The 17,613-nt window shown below is 37.5% G+C and overlaps 1 protein-coding gene and 1 long non-coding RNA gene across 3 annotated transcripts in view; one reads left to right on the top strand and one right to left on the bottom strand.

The window, feature by feature from the left end:
• LOC127961344 (ADAMTS-like protein 3) overlaps window positions 1-17,613 on the top strand; it is a 150,144-nt gene that overhangs the window by 111,831 nt on the left and 20,700 nt on the right. The window contains exons 15-21 of the mRNA XM_052560422.1: window positions 1,269-1,353; window positions 6,691-6,980; window positions 7,234-7,363; window positions 9,678-9,882; window positions 10,467-10,649; window positions 12,271-12,424; window positions 13,209-14,235. Of these exons, the coding sequence (XP_052416382.1) occupies window positions 1,269-1,353; window positions 6,691-6,980; window positions 7,234-7,363; window positions 9,678-9,882; window positions 10,467-10,649; window positions 12,271-12,424; window positions 13,209-14,235 (2,074 nt within the window). The remainder of the gene's footprint in view (window positions 1-1,268; window positions 1,354-6,690; window positions 6,981-7,233; window positions 7,364-9,677; window positions 9,883-10,466; window positions 10,650-12,270; window positions 12,425-13,208; window positions 14,236-17,613) is intronic.
• On the bottom strand, window positions 10,057-15,504 carry LOC127961346 (uncharacterized). 2 transcript variants are annotated; one of them, XR_008154423.1, is made up of 2 exons: window positions 15,339-15,504; window positions 10,057-10,625 (listed from the first exon to the last, which is right to left on the bottom strand). It is a non-coding gene; the product is annotated as an uncharacterized LOC127961346 (long non-coding RNA). The 2 variants fall into 2 exon arrangements; XR_008154422.1 differs by having other exon boundaries at window positions 15,255-15,504.

Consider the following 17,613-nt stretch of genomic DNA (forward strand, 5'->3'; position numbering starts at 1 on the left):
AATAGAAAACAGTTATTTGAAATTGTAATAATATTTCAGAATATTACTGTTTTTACTGTATTTTTTGATGAAATAATTGTAACCTTGGTGATCCTGAGAGACTTTTCAAAAACATTCAAAAATCTCACCAACCCCAACCTTTGAACAGTAGTGTATTCCTTTAAATGTAATATCAGTTACGCAACGATGCCAAAATTCAAGTAACCCTAATCAGAAACATCTGTGCGCTTTTTTTCACCAATTATTCTCTTCGAATCAATCAATTCCACACTTAACTTGAGCCTGACATGCTTGTAAAAACAGTGGGTTGAAATGACAGAGGCTCTATTGCCTGCTATTTCATCTCGACCTTCCCGCACGCCAAATCTGAGGACGTCTGCCATCAGAGAAACCCAGAAACCCCGACTGAAGAGCCAAACCCTGAGCCCTCGGCATGTTCTGCCGCGAGACTTTACTGCTGCCCCACAGTCACCAACAGCTGTGATAATCCTGTTCCAGATCAATAAATGGTTGCTTGCATAAATATTTGGTTGTCACATGGAGATTTATGTTGAGCTTTATTAGCTGTGTTAGGGTTGGGGGTTGGAGGGGGAGCAGCCGGACTCAAACTGGCTTTGTAACCTTCACAAAGATGTATGACCCAGTGATGGTACAACAGATGTTCATAGCAGGAAGGGTTTCTGGTGAAATGTGAGTGTCCCTCGACACTGATTTCGCACAACTTGGCTTACTGTATGTTTTTGTCATCTTTTATCTGACACTTTCATCCAAAACAGTTTACAGAACACTTAATACCTTGACAGTCCTTCTCGGAGTAACCTGAGGTTGTGTGTCTTGCTCAAGAGTACAATGGGCGATGGTTTGTGGATCACTACTTACAGGGCTTGAACCTACAACCTTTGGTTATCAGCCCAGAATTGATTTTCCCACACCACTCTCAACTAATGTGCTCTGATAAGTAGCCAAGCGCCACTTTTTACAATTATGAACCTCAAAATTGTTTTTAGAATTTTAGATGTTTTTAATATCTGACATTAAATTCTGTACTGTGGTTAGCTAGAGTTTCAGTACATATAAAAAGAGCGGTTTCTTTTACTTTAATCTACTTTTAAGTAGATTTAAAATATTTTGACTCTGAAATTAGATCAGATTTGGTGATATCTGTTAATAGAGAGGAAGATAGGTTTAATTACTCTACTCGGTGCATGATTAACTTTTTGATTTACAATAATGTTATCCAATATTGTGTTTGTTTGTTGCTTTCTCAGAGAGCCAACCTGTTGAAGCCAAGCTGCCCTGGTTGAAACAGGCTCAAGAGCTGGAAGAAACCAAGATAGCCTTGGAAGATCCTACGTGAGTTTATTTTCTTTATATTGTACATTACAGGTAAATATCATGAAAAAGATCCTGTTTTTTTTTTTTTTTTTTACTTTTATGAGTATTAAGCTCTAATCATCAAAATTCAAACAAAAAAACCTTTGATATATTTTAATGTGTCAGAAATGTTGAACAGTTGTACTGCTTTCTTTCTTTCTTTGTGGAAACCATGGTCCATGTATATATAATATTCAAAACATAACCTCAAACTTTTGAATAATTATGTATTTTAATAATATCTTTAAGTGGGAAAAATGCTTTTTTTATTTATCAAAAGATTGTTCCTTTTATTGGAGGAAAAGTAGTTTTAGATTGAGTGCATAAACATATATATCATATAAACACACACACACACACACACACACACAAACACACACACATATATATATATATATATATATATATATATATATATATATATATATATATATATATGTTTAAATGTTATCAAAAGACTGAAAAACGTATGCATTGTTGAATATTTTAGCTGTATCTTTCAGCCCTACCTTTCACTCACTGCTGAGAATTTCTAGGTCATTTGACTGTGAGGCCATATGATGTCATGGTGTCATGCAGATAAACATTACCTCTGCTCTGATTTATTGTAAAATAAACCTGTCCAATATCTTTGTGGGAGTTTATCCAGCAGACAAAGATTCCAAGGATTCAGTACTGGCTTCATCCTTACCTTTGAGTTAGTTACAAAGCAAGCTCACATGGAACTGGAGGTTCCAACAGAAGTTTTCTAACTAAAGATCAGCAAATGTTTGTATTGTTATTTTGGTTAATTTGCTTTCAGCTATGAAAACTATATATATATTACACTAGTATTCTTTTAGTTCCATTTAACACATTTTAAGACAAATCCATTCTGCAGAATTCTGTAGAATTTTCCAGGGAATCTGCAGAAAATACGGAAAATGTCTGCAGATTCTGTCTGGGCTTTGCTACTAGTGTCTGAATAAACATATAAATCAATCTTTTCCCTTTTATAACCAATAATCCACTGAACCGTGAATCCTCAGGTATCCCAAGACGGTCTCATCGCATTTTGTGCATTGCAACTCAATACAGTCATGTATTTTTTCATTCAGAAATGTTTCAACTTGTAGATGAATTCTTTCACCTGTTACTCAGGATGTCTGGTGACTTCACACTGGGAGAGTTCTTTTTACACAGTGGAAGTAAAAAATACATTTCACCCAGCCCTGTTTAACCAGAACTGGACAAGAATCAGGCTTCATTAGCTGATTTGTCATCCGAAAAAATGGCTACTGAAACCAGAGTTGAGCGTGTCTGCATTTTAACCTCTGTGTGTCCAGTTTCCTTTCATTACTTCAACAAGGCCCCACGGGCCACTCTCACTCCCTGTTGTGGTATTATTAGAGTTATCCCCCCTCCCGTCTCTGAAATGATACCCCTATTAATAGTTGGCAGGGGAGCTTGATGGACCCCCGCTACCCCTACTGAAAGCCGCTAAACAGTGGGCTGCCAACATCCAGACAGCCACTGTTCCCTGTGGTCTACCAAAGGCATCTATCACAGAGACTCATAAAACGAGAAGAATGAGGGGTGAAAGTGTTTAAGGGTTTATAAAGAGCCATTGAAGAACGCTTCAGTTCGTATAAATGCATTGGGGGTTAAGATCTACCGTTTGTCTGCAAACCCTTCTTGAATTACACTCTTAAGTGGAGTATATCACTCAGCGATAGCAGCACTTCTTTTGCGTTCTGCTCTGTTGCTCCAGTAACTAAATTTAGGGTGATCTAAGGTGGTGTGCACCAGGGCTCGGTGCTCAGCCCTATCTTATAGAGAGCCCAGTCCACTTTGCTGTGGAATTCATGGCTGGATGCTCGTCTCTGTGTTTTGGATGGGTGGATTATGTGGGTTGGATGTAGTTGTGGAGTCTCAAGCCTGATCTTATCCCTACTTTGATAAAAGTGGAGGAGACACTCTGGTGAAGGAACCTCCACTCAGACCTGTCGTCTTTCTGAACTCTAATCCAAAGATTAGAATCCGCTCTCTGATATATTCGCTCTCAGGCTGATGCTACGCAGGGCAAGTTTTTGAGCAAATGTTGGCATCAGTGAGCAACCAGGAGAGACACAAGGCCCACAACTGATCTAAAATATCCAGATATAAAATTGTTATGCCTTCTCAATGGGAAAGTGCCAAAGCTAAAAAAAAAGTTGCCCAGCAAATTTGCTTAAAAAGTTGCTCTGTGTATTAGCAGCCTCAAAAATGCAGCCACATATAATCACAGGCCCAAAACATACAATAAAGGGATAGTTCACCCAATCATTAACATTATGTAATTAATTACTCACTCCCATGTTGTTACAAACCCGTAAGACCTGCTGTCTATTGAGGGTCAGAGAGCTCTCACATTTAATCCAAAATATCTTAATTTGTGTTCTGAAGATGAACGATGGTTTTACGGATTGGAATGGCATCAGGGTGTCACCTACTAAAATTTTGTTTACATTTTTTGAAGAGTTTTTCTTTCTGTTGTGTATGGATCCTGTTATGCTGGAGCATATATGCCCTGCATCCGAAGATGGCCCTCGAGTGGAATTAATCGCCATTGTGGAGCGGACACTAAATTATCTCCATTCCTCGCTGGTTCCCAGGAATTGATTGCCAGAGCCACTCCCAACCCAGAGCCCAGCCCAACCTCTCCCCAATGCATGGAGCACATTCCCCAGCCCACCACTGACAGAGAGCCAGAGCCCAACACGACTTATGTGCCACCACCAGAGAACGACAGAGCTGAGGATCGCCGCAGAGCCAGAGGCCTTGACGACAGTCAAGGTGTTTGAGCCTGCAGCAACTCCTGCCACAGGGGGAGAATGCACGCACGGCATGAGTGCGGAGAGTAGCTCTGCCCCCCTGCACCATGGTTGAGGGTGATTTGAGTATGGCAGGGCAAAACGAGGAGTGAGATCTCATAGAGTGGGAGTCTGATCTGGAGATCGAACTGCCCCCTCTCCTCTCTCCATCATCTCTGCTGGTCCTGTCCTGCCCTCCGTCGTCCTTGGTTCCCTCGTCCAGCCCTGAGGGGGCTTCCGATTTTCCAGTGCCTGCTCCTCAAAAGCTGCCCTCTAGTCTCGAAAATGCAAGTCCTTCCACCCGCTCATGCCTCCTCCAAACATTGTCATCTGGCAGCCCCTCTGCTCACCCTCAGCCCACCATCATTGTGGTGCGAGCCCCATGGGACTACCATCCTCCAGCGTTGCTGTGGCTGGAATCTTCCTTGACTCCACCTCCAGCCTCTCCCAATGACCCGTCGGTTCCACCATGTCTCCTAGCTCCCTCCTCTCCGTCATGGCCCAGCACTCCACAAGCTCTGCCAGGCTCCCTCATCCCTCCTGCTCCACCTTGGTCTGGGTTCGACCATCCTGTGCCTCGCGACTCCACTCCTCTGGCTTTGTCTCATCCCTCTGTCCCTTCAGTTCCATATGGCTGCTTCATCCCCTCGGCTCCACCTCAGTCCTCTGTCGCTCCGGCTCCACTGCAGCCTCCCGGAACCACATCTCAGCATTGGTCGCCAGCACAATCTGCTCCACCTAGGACCTCCGGATCCTTGCTGTCACCCTGGCTCATCGGCTCTCCAATCTCAGGCTAGAGCTCCTCCACCACCTGCTCCACAAACCTTAGGTCGGCCACACAGAGTCGGCAGCCGGCAGCTTTCAATTTGTCATTCCTTGCACCTGTGTTTTCCCAATCATCCTTTGTTTAAAAGCTCCTGCCTTTTTTGTATTGTCGGTTTTACTTGTTGGATGTGGTTTCCTGTCTCAAACTTTGGATTATTAAAGACTTATTATTGTTATCGCCAGCATTTCCTCGTTCCCTCCTAGAGGGAGTTTATGCATAAATGCCTTTCTTCTGTTATTTTTCTACACTATAAAAAATATTCTTTATTTTTGTGTGTGTGCGAGTGTGATTTTGAGATTTTGTGAGAATACTGTTAAGTTAAATTAAATAATTTTGAATTTAATAAAACATTAAATATAGTAAAATTATTTAATTATTTATATTGGATTGTTTTTATATTATTCACCTTTAATTTGTGTGTGTGTGTGTGTGTGTGTGTGCGTGCGTGCGTGCGTGCGTGCGAAATAAATACTCGTGCATGTCAAGTCACTAATTCTCATCGCCTGTTTTCTCAATCATATGAGGTGTTCTGACATCATAATATTCCCTGAATGACACCCCTACATTAGTCCAAACATGACATGTTTGGGGCTTATGGGGAATAACAGATCTCATAAACTTTAATCCCTTAAGCCTGGAAAGTATTTAGACAGGGGGTGGCGTGAGGTGTGCATTTACACCCACTCCGGACGAACATATTTCCACAATACTTAAATAGTTTTACAGATCACTAGTGTTTCATGTGTGTTTTAGTTGCATTTAATAACATAACAGGAAAAAATTTACACAAGTTTTGAAAAGCATGAGTCGGCAAAGCATGTTCATCTTGGGTTTATTGCACTGGTGGCAAAGAACATGTTGTGCTTTTATTCCTGAATCCAATTATTCACAGATCACGCAAGCTATGCATTTCAGCAATATTTTCCAAAAGAGTCATTTTCCTCTCAACAGAAATATGGGAAAATCATTCTGTGGTTCATTAGGAGACCTTGCCACATCTATTTTTATGATCACGTTTATTCTAAGTGCGGCTGACTCTTAAATATCAAAGTCTTTTGGTCCATGTTAATGCTATATTTATCAATGCTATATTGTTTTCGTTGTTATTATAGCTATCATAGTACTTGGGTTTATTGTTACATAAAGGATTAAAGCCAGTGTTTCAAATTTAAAAGTTTTCACTTTTCCCACAGAGCAATATGGGAAGATAGAAATATAGAAATAGTGAAACATATCAAACATATATTATTGAATAACTTTATCTAAAATTGCAATTGAAAATTTTTTATATACAGTATGTACCGTCTATAATTTTTATGTAATGATTTTCATTTAACATTTACGTATATAAAATATTTAATTATATTACTTAATATATGTTATATTTCACTAATTAGATGATTGATTTTCAACTTGACCAACCTTTTCTTTGTGTGTAGTTAGTGAGGATAATGCAATAGCAAAACAAAACAATATATACAGTATATATATATATATATATATATATATATATATATATATATATATATATATATATATATTTTTTTTTTTTTTTTTACACATTTGTTTGCAATTTTCATGTGGTTCAACTGGTTGTGAAATTGCCTGTCTTTAAAATGTTTTCCGATTCATAATGTCATATTTTTTTTGTGTGTCCAGGTTCATCCCGGGTCCGTGGTCATCCTGCAGTGTGTCTTGTGGTCTGGGCGTTCAAAGGCGTCAGGTGAAATGTAAAGTACTGCTGTCTTTCACTCAAGCAGAAGTCGAACTGCCTGATGAAGAGTGTGACAAGGACAAGCCTCCCTTACAAAGGACCTGTGATTCAGGCCCCTGCTTAGCATCTCCAGACTCATCCTGGAGGCCCCTGTGGGCCCATGAGATCCCTGATCAGCACGGCTATGTTTGGGAAAACATGGGCTTCACTCCCTGCTCTGCTTCATGTGCTGTTGGTGAGCCTCCATGAAATCCATTAGAGAAAACAAATGCTCTAATGCATTTACTGCCCAAATAGCTTTTATCAAGAATTTTCTACAGCAAAAGAACTGATTTAGATTTTTACATGTACAGCTTTCCAGATTAAATGAAATTGGCATGAAATCTGAAATTGCTAAGAGAGCTGATAGTGATCAGACTGGGCTACAAAATACATATTGAAATACTGCTTTGCCAAAAAGCCTTGTTCCTCACAGTGTTGTTTTGCAGGCAAACAGATGGCTGTTGTCAGGTGTGTGAGCACCTTGAAGAAGGAAATTGTTGATGACACACTCTGCAACGGCTCCAAAGCGCTGCTCTCCTCGCTTCGCATCTGTAACCCTCAGCCATGTCCTCCGAGGTATGGTCCAAACGACAATTGTTTTATAAGCTCATTTCTCGCTTTATGAGAGAGTGCCGCGGTGTGTGCATTTTTGCTAGGATCCTTTATTCATGCATACATTAAAGAATCAGTTTTGAAAATGAATGCATATGAATGTGTGTAGGTGTGTGTGTGTGTGTGTGTGTGTGTGTGTGTGTGTGTGTTTGTGTGTGTGTATATATATATGTATATATAAATTACTGTATTAAAATTTTTTTTAAAAGAAAAGCATTTATTTGAAATTGAAAATTTTTGCATTATAATATATATAAAGAATCTTCCTGAGCCCAAAAGTTTAGATAGTAAAAAGAGTGAACTAAACAATGAGTAATAAATAATAATTGGTGAATAATCATTATAATGATGAAAAGAACATAATAATATTCCTTCATCATCTTTGTTGAGTCATTAGTTCCATGTGTAGCTTAAATGAATAGTTTGCCAAAAAATAACATAACAAATTACAATTTGACCATGGTCTAAAAAGCACACAAAACGTTTTGTTTTTAATGTCATTCAATCCCTTTGTGTGAGGAACAGTCTGAAAATAAAGACTTTATTTACTCATAATCTTACCCAAATTCTATGATCAGTTTGGTAAGATGTTGCAACCAGATATTAGTGTGTGGTGTTGTGGCTCAGTTAAGTCATTTGGCATTTTCTCGACAGTTTATCATCTGCCAGGCAATAATCTGTTCATAAAACTGACGGGTTTAAGTCTGTTAATTTAAAATGTAACAGCACAACCCTATTTAACCATAAATATGCACAATAATAATAATAATACAGTGATGCTTGCCTTAGCAGAAGCCAATAATTAATTCTTCCAACACAAATGTGTTTGTTCAATATCTGCATGCAAAGATATTGCGTGCAAAAGCAAGCAAGGAAAAAGCTACATTATAATTCATACAGCTTCTTAACAAGGAGCTCAAATTGAACCGCTGGCCTAGATTATGTTCAAAGACCAAACTCAGATTTAATCTTAGCAGGCTGTCAGGCCGCTCTGAAAATAAGGACATGTGATGAAAATAATGTGATTTCCTGTTAACTGACCATTTGCCAACAAAAGCAGGACAGCTGACTTTTAAGTGCGGTGCAATATGGAATGAATGATTTTACTGGAGCTTATATCTTTCATGTGGCTTTTTATGTACTGTGGCATAGAATATTACAATAGTTCATATGCTTTTGGACAAAAGCTTGATTGTTATCTCAGATCATATAGACAGGATTGTTTGAATTGGAAAAGCCTGGTGTTTAAGCCAAATGATCGCCTTCATATGGATCATTCCCATCATGATTGTCTGGCAATGTCAGGGATCTTAAAGTTCAAAGTCTATGGCAATGTCACTTTATGTGTTGCATTACTATACAATAAACATATAATAATATTCTGCTTAATCATAAACATATAGATTTTTGTGTTAAGGATTATTGTTGGCATTTTGTATTCTAAATGATTTACTTTCCTAATTCATGTTCCTGGTCTTATTGTGCATGAATTCTCATTGATTGCAATTACAATTTACAATTTATAATTTTTTTGTTTTGTATTATTATAATTCATCTAATAAATCAAGTGATACATTGCCCTGCATCCGAAGCAACATTTTATATATATGATGAAATGAGATAAAAAAAACATTTAATTAAAATTGTATTCAATATTTATGTTTAATTAAAAACTGAACATTTAATTATCCAATCAATTATTTCAAATAAATTATTAAATATGAATAATACATTAACTAAATAATAAACAAATAAATAATTAAGTATTATTAAATTAAGCACATAACAATTTAATAATATTTAAATTAAATAAGAAAACTGAAAATTAAATTATTAAAATATTTCAAACGAATTATCAAATATTAATAATAAACGAAGTAAATAATAAACAAATAAATTATTAAGCATTAAATTAATCACATAACAAAAAACTAAAATTACAATTAAATATTTAAATCAAATTAGATACTTAAAATATTATAATTTATATTTATTTATATAATTTATATATATTATTTATACTTAAATATAATATATAAATGATACTTAAATATCAGTCATCAACAACTTGCCAAACAGCTATTTTCAAGCTATTATAAGTAAATAGAGCTGGACCTCCTCAATCCACTCCAAACTTACATTCAGTTCTGAATTCATAATAAGATAAAATATCTACTTATCATGATCCAATCTATTCCCACTGGAAAAAGGTTTTCACTGAATATCCTGTATAACACGTTCATTTGAAATGGTTTGTGTGTTGGTGTGTTTTCTTCAGATGGGAGGTGAGCTTGTGGAACCCGTGTTCTGTGTCATGTGGTGTGGGGTTGCAGACGCGCAGTGTGTCCTGCATGAGGTCTGTGGCGGGAAACCGCACTGAATCTGTGTCCAGGGTAGAGTGTGTGGAGAGAAGACCTCCAGAACTGCAGGCCTGCAACCAGGTGGCCTGTCCACCGGCCTGGGAGGCTGAGGAGTGGCAGCAGGTTAGTCAACCCCTGATCTCAAAAGTCAAAATAGAAATGAAAATGCATCTCCTTGTGAAAACTATAAGCTGGTGCATGGGAATAAATTAGGAGAAAATTAGATGAATCCCGCACACTGCTAATGCATGCAATGTTTTAATGCAACATTTCATGCCAAATGAAAAATGTATGCTGCACAATTTACATTTTTTTATTTTTATGAAAATGACAACGAGGCCACTTTAAAATCTCAATGATTTTTCCTAGACATCAAGGAGAGACTTTTGCATACATTTTCTTGTGTGATTAAAAACAGCACAAAGCACCAGAGATTCACAAAAAAACAAAAACAAAAAACACAGACACATTAAAGGACGTTATTTTCATTGAGCATGTCTTTTTGATCACGGAACATGATGTGGAATTATTTTTATAGCTGTTCTTGAATCTTCACTTGGCTTTCGTTTATTTGGATAGACAACATCTGCACATCAAGTGTCGTGTGGTTGCATTTGCTTGCATGCTGCGCTCTTGTGGTTGTGGTACATGTGGCGAGGGTTGGTCTGTTGGTGTTGATGTTGGTGTTTGTTTGGTCTCTGGGTCAGTGCTCTCATTCGTGTGGCAGAGGCACTCAGTGGCGTAAGGTTTACTGTAAACAGAGACTGGCTTCTGGAAGTTACCGCAGGCTGAGCGACGAGGAGTGCGCTGGAACCAAACCCGACGTCCACAGGACTTGCATCAACCCTGACTGTCTGCTGCCGCGTCTGGAAGGAGGAGAGTGGTCAAAGGTGTGTTTGTGTTACTAACCAAGCTAAACTTTGGGAATATGTTCTCAATGGAATGTTCCCACAACCTTTTTTGGGACACCTTTGAAGGGACAAATACTTTATAAATAATATTTCTCCACAAACAGTGGGTTAAGGCTGGAATACACAACACAATTTTTGCCCAGATCTTTGCACCAATTTGCAGGAGATGATGAATAGCCAGTCCGTAGATTTGGGTTGACACATTTAATAGGAAATCACATCATGTATGATGTTCACCGACTCTGATTTTTTAAGCTTGAGACTATGATTCCATCCAGTTGGAGGAAATCAGACATGCTTGATGTTTTGAGCCGATTTTAAAACCCATATTGTTCGCCTTTGTCATTGAGTGTATGATGCCCAGTTTCTACTATTTACAAAGATAGCTGAGGCATGATGTACAGTGTTTCAAAATCTTTTCAGATATTAAAAGTTGTGTAATGTAATCTAGCCTTTAGTCTGTAGAAATTACAACTGATAAAAGTTTGGGGTCAGTTTTTTTATTCATTTATATATGGTACAATTTTTGTTAAGCATTTTAATTCTTAATGTGTGTTATTTCAATTGTATACTGTACACTATCTTTCAAAAGTTTGGGGTCAGTATTGAAGTTATTCATTTATTAGTTTTTTTGTACGATTGGGAAGCATTTTAATTATATATATGTATTTCAATTATATACAGTTTCAAAAGTTTGGGGTTAGTATTGTATCTATTTACTATTTATTATTATTTTTTGCCACAATTGGGAAGCATTTTGATTATATATGTATTATTTCATTAAACGTACTATTGTTCAAAAGTTTGGGGTTCTATCTATCTATCTATCTATCTATCTATTTATCTATCTATCTATCTATCTATCTATCTATCTATCTATCTATCCATCTATCCATCTATCCATCTATCCATCTATCCATCTATCCATCCATCCATCCATCCATCCATCCATCCATCCATCCATCCATCCATCCATCCATATATATATATATATAATAATTACTTCTGTTGAACAAGAATGCATTAAAAGACTGAAGATTGGAGTAATGATGCTGAAAATTCTGCTGAAATAAATATTGAAAAAATTAGCAGGAATACATTACATTTTACAACATATTCAAACATAACACATATATTTTAAATTGCAATTATATTTCATAACTAGCTTTTATTTATTTATTTATTTTTAATCAAATAATTCCAACTTTGTTAGTATATGAGACTTTTTTCAAAAACTTTTTTTTTTTAATACCTCATAACTCAAATATTTAGGTAGAAAGGTAAATATATTTCTAAAGTGAATATTGTTCCAACTAGATATTTCAGTTTCTTTAATTGCAAGCAACACAAAAGAAACATAAAACAAACAAAAATGTTTTTTTTTTAAAGATGTTAAAGCTTGTTCAGTCAGTTTCAGAATGATTTTCTCCAGCTGATGAGTGATAAAAACATCAACAGCCAATCAGGATGAACCAAATTTTTAAGAGCTCAAGCATTTAAAGTGGCAGTGTAAATGGGCCTTTATATTTTCCATTTTGTGTGTAATCTTTTCTTTAATATAGTTGATTTAATGTATGGATTTGTCCATGTGTGTTTGCAGTGTTCTGTGACGTGTGGAAAAGGTGTTCAGCGGAGGGAACCCGTGTGTAGGAGACAGACGGCCTCTGGTCAGCTGGTCACTCTGGACAGGTCAGCCTGTAGTGACCTTCCTCTTCCTCCCCTGATCAGGAGCTGCCGGATGAGCCCATGCAGCAGTAAGACACTCTATGCTTGCCATCCCATTGTTTTCCAGCCATCCTTTACTTGCCACGTCAGTTTAAGCCTGGATATTTCAGTATGAAGCGTTGGATTTCTTGCACATTTCATGTAAATTATGGCCGTAATTTAACTTAGAACTGACCTCTATTTGATCTTGCTCTCACTATAGTCTCCATGCATTCTGATAGCAGCACAAGGGAAATTTCATAAAAAGATTTCGGGACTCCCTGACGTTTTAATCTCTAGTAACAGCACAATCCTACTTGGGTTTCATCTCAAGTTTCTCAAATAAAAAGCAGGGTTCTGTAGGTATCACTTAGCATGTTATTATTATTCTCATGATACCCAAGAACCAATGAACTCTCTGTGGTCATATATGTGAACGTATGAAACTTCCAGAATCGCTCCGAGATGCTTTCAGATTAAGCTTAATGCTGCGGTGCAGAGAGATCGGCCTTGATAATGTTTCGTGCTGGATTTGGTTTATCGGTTTGTATATCTTGATAATGCTCTGTGGTATGAAGGGACGGTCCCATAGCAGATCAGTCTGCAAGCGGAGAACACATTCACATTGTGCCCTAATGGTTTTCGCTCTTTCACCTAAACTTTCCAAACCCCTTTTTCCCGTGTGATTTGACTTCATTGGGCTCGAAATCAAGAGTCTTGAACTGCTGAGATTATTCGAGGGTTTCTAAAGCGTTCATAACCTCATGCGAAACTAAAGTAATTAGCCCTAACCGATGTTTGAACCGCTTCAACTTCTTCCATCTCTCTCCGCAGAGCACAAGCACACCAAAAAACGTTGCCCTCAGGTCATGGGCCTGAAACGCATCTATATTCAGACCAGACAAGAGAAACGCCTCAGTTTTACCATCGGAGGACGAGCCTACCTTCTTCCCAAGACCTCCGTTGTTATCAAGTGTCCCGTTCGGCATTTCCCTAAAGCTCAGGTCCGCTGGGAGAAGGATGGGAGTGATCTGACCAGCTCCAAACGTCTGAGCATCACCAGATCTGGCGCTTTGAGGATCTACAACCTGGAGGCTGAAGATATCGGACTGTACCGCTGCTGGGCCAACCAAGATTCGGACATCTTCATCCTGAAGCTGATCGGATACAATAATAGGCTCCTGGAACACCCTGAAGGAAAGAGTTTGGGAAGTAGGAGCTTTCATCCGTATGTCAACAAAGAAGGAGGTTTCGTTGGTTCAAAGTGCCATGAGGGGTTTCCACCTGAAAAGAAGGCTCCAAAATCTCCCCCAAGCTGGATGCAAAAAAACGAGTTCTACCGAGATGACGATGGCCAGCCTAAGGAACTCTGGGATACTCTTGCTTTAGGAAACTACGCTTTGGCTTCAGCCGCCAGGAGCCACGCGGGAGCCTTTGTCCTTGATCCTGCACAGTTCGAGGAGCTCGTGAAGAACATCAGTCAGCTGGCCGAGAGCGGAGATGTGACGGATGAAGTGGCATTGCATCTGATTGGAAAACTTATGGAGGATTTGGCTGCCGCGGGGCAAGGGGCACAAACCGAGGAAAGCACTACAACAGGCAATCATTTAGATAAGACGCCAAACACTTCTGAACTTTCTGAGGGAAAAACGCCAAAAAAAGGCAGTCGAGCGGTCATCGTTCGACAAAAGCATCAAGGATCTGCGATGAGCTTCCAGAGGGATCTTCGGATCCATGTGGGCAGGACCGCTTACCTAACCAATGCTACCCACAGCCTGACGCTGATGTGTCCCGCTCAGGGATTGCCACCTCCAGACATCTCCTGGAGCAAAGATGGAGCTCCACTTCAGAACAGCGACAGGTAAAGACAAGCAGATGTAGACGAAGGGGTTGGGGTGCCATACTGTGTCGCAGTTTATCTTTCTTCCTCTCTTCCTTTTTCTTAGATTACAATTTTTTAGGCTTTTTGGTCGTCAGCTTCTTTAAAATCATTTAAATGGCAAGTTTAAAAAAAGAGTTAATTGAAAACATTAATTCTATCATTGTTTACTTCCTCAACTTCTTTTTTAAAAGTATCTTTACTTTTTTTTTTTTTTTTACGTTTTAGTCATTTTATGTTCATTTGTAAATGTATTTATTTATTTATTAATCTTAATAAATTCTTTATTTCCATTTTTAGTAATTTCAGTACTTTAGGTATAATTTTATTTTTAAGTTAGCTGCCAAGGCAACATTTAAGCTTTCCATCTAAAAGGGGTTAATTAAGGACAATTTAACCATTATCTCCTATTTCTCTCAATGGCAAAAAGTCCAATTTACCTGAATTCCCCAAATATTTTATTTTAATATTATTAAAAATTATATTTTTTAGCTTTTTTCAATTTATTATATATATATATATATATATATATATATATATATATATATATATATATATATATATATATATATATATATATATATATATATATATATATATATATATCATTATTATTTTTTAATTAATTAATATTATTATTATTTTCAAAAATATCATCCTGAATTTTTATATTCATGCTTTTCTCCAAAATATCACCCTTTGAGCTCTACTAAAATAATATGATCAATTATAGGTGAGCTATTCCTTTAAATGTGCCCACATTATGTGGCTCAAAATACTACTAACAGCATAGGTGTTTTTACTCTAACACACCAGAAGAGTGTCTGATTACAAATCTTCTGGAATTCACATGACTTTACTATTTTTTTTATTTTTTTTGGTTATTATCAACCACAGTTCTTTTAGTCCAACGAACATGATGTTGGAAACGATCAGAGTTCAACTTTAACACCGAAAAGCCATTTTTTCTCTCTTTATAGAAAACAAGGCTCCCTGTGTACCTCTGAGTCCAGCCGTGACTGATCTTGATTGAGCAATCGCATATTCCAAAAGCCTGTTAATCACCAACCCACTCAAATATTCACCTCCAGAGCACCCCAGATCTCACGTTATGCGGTCTGTTGGGGTCAGAAGTACTGGCTGGGCTTCTTTCACTTGTTCTCCAGGGTCGCATTGTGGTCTAATCGTCTGCTCTATACTGTTGACTGTTAAATACCGTCATTGAAAACATTGACTCAGCTTTGTCCAGCTCACGTCCTTTACATAGCCCCCACCCAGACAGTCGCCAAACATTGTCTGCCCCTCTTCCTGGCGTGCGCTATGGGACCTGAAAGAGACATGGCTGAGCAAACATTGTTCAGGCCTCTTCTCGCGGCCTTGGCTTGAAAACCCACCAGCCCTGAGGGGAAGCGTGAAATATTGAAGCGTTTTAGCTTTCAGAGGTCACTTTTGACATGACTGCAGGGTGCTTTTTTCAGTTTGACAAAGTGATTCTGAAGTCAGTTTGAGATTTTAGACATTTTAGGAGATACCTAATGCATGTACAGTAAGTGTTAATTGCATTGTGCCATCTCATGCTAGCACTTTGTAAAATGTTGAGTTACCTTCAGAAAGACGAAAGGGCATTTAGAAAGACAATATAATATGAAAAAGCAAATATCCAGCAACTGCAAAAGCCTTGAACGGCTGAAAATGTAGGATTTTCACCTGATGAAAATAAATAAATAAACACTATTAATATATTATATTATATTATATTATATTATATTATATTATATTATATTATATTATATTATATTATATTTGCATGTTTACTAATATAGCATTAAGTTGGAAACAGCTGTTTTAGAAAAAAAACATAAAAAGTGAAATAAAGTTATTGTATTGTACTGACATCAGTTAATCATTGCTAAAAATCTTTTTTACATATGTACTTCATAAGGAAGACACAAATGGGACTCGTTTTGTAGAATTACCGTGCAGATGTTGATTTTGACAGCTGGTTTTATGCTAAATTTTCGTCACATGTCACATCCATTATCAGATTTTATTGGAATCAGGTTTTATTTTATTGGATTTGGAATTAAACCGATTCGTTCGGTTTTATTAACTGATGCTTGTTTCTATGATTTTTGATGACACATCATCTTAAGATCCTTGACAGATATTTATTTATTTATTATTATTTTTTTAATCTGAAGTTCAGCTGAGGTGAACGATCTTGTTTTCAGCTTTAACCATTTTTGTCGTAATATGTTTTTGGATCATGCACAATTCTTTTATAATACTTTATTTATTTATTATACCCCAGATATTTTGACCACAGTATTGCTCAGAGCTGCCAATTCATTTGCCTCCCACTCTTTTGTTGACAGCCGTGTTTGTGTGCGGTCTCTACTGCATCACTGCTGCCATCAAAACACTGCTATTCAATGCCACTTGACTCCAAAACCAAATATAACGTCACTGCCAACTCATGCCAGCCCAGTGCCAACCCAGAATGAATGCATTCCGCTCCTACAGAGTAATATTTACAGTTAGAGCATGTTATTCTTCTCTCACTGCAGGTATTGGGGATATTTTAAACATGTCTCGCTATACGGAAATTGTTCCAAATTACAGTGTGTCTGGGTTTTATATTTTGTACATTTTTTTTTGCATTTGTGGGAAGAAGCAAAATCTGTCTGTCTATCCGTTTGTCTGTCAAGATTTTTCATTCTTGACAATTTGTGAAGGCAACAATTTGATAGCATTTTAATTATTAATATTATTTATTTCAATTATGTACAGTATTGTTCAGAAGTTTGGAGTGAAATGAATAAAAATAAATACATGCACATATGCTTATTTACAGTATTTACTTTTAATCAAGAAAACCGGCAATCAATTCAAAAGTTAAAATAAATAAATAAATCCACAAAAATTAAGCAGCATATCAGGTCACATATACACATTAAAACAGTGTGTGGTATTTCAGTAATAAATTTGACAAAGTTTTCTTCTTTTCATGTTGTTGTGGTTAAACTGCGAACATCCAACACTTTTGAGGTGACCTGAAAAGAAGTGATTTCAAATGAAACGTGCAATGACAGCCTCGCTGGAGAAGCATGGGTCTGTGTGTCGCTGTAGATCTGCATTCTCCTCCCATCTGCGGCTCTGCTGTGGCGCTTACATAGCGCTTCTTATTTTTGGCCAAAAGTGAAGCAAAACACTGGCGAGCTGATTGACGTTCAAGGACTCTAAAGCTGTGTGAAGTCTCACCCTTTCCCGCTCTTTCATTCAGATGTGTCTTGGCGCCGCTGCGATGCTCTAAATCAGATCCTAACAAGGTAGCATTGCACCTAGAGCTGTGAACAGGAT

This window comes from Carassius gibelio, chromosome B7 (assembly GCF_023724105.1).
Source record: "Carassius gibelio isolate Cgi1373 ecotype wild population from Czech Republic chromosome B7, carGib1.2-hapl.c, whole genome shotgun sequence".
NCBI classification, from domain to species: domain Eukaryota; kingdom Metazoa; phylum Chordata; class Actinopteri; order Cypriniformes; family Cyprinidae; genus Carassius; species Carassius gibelio.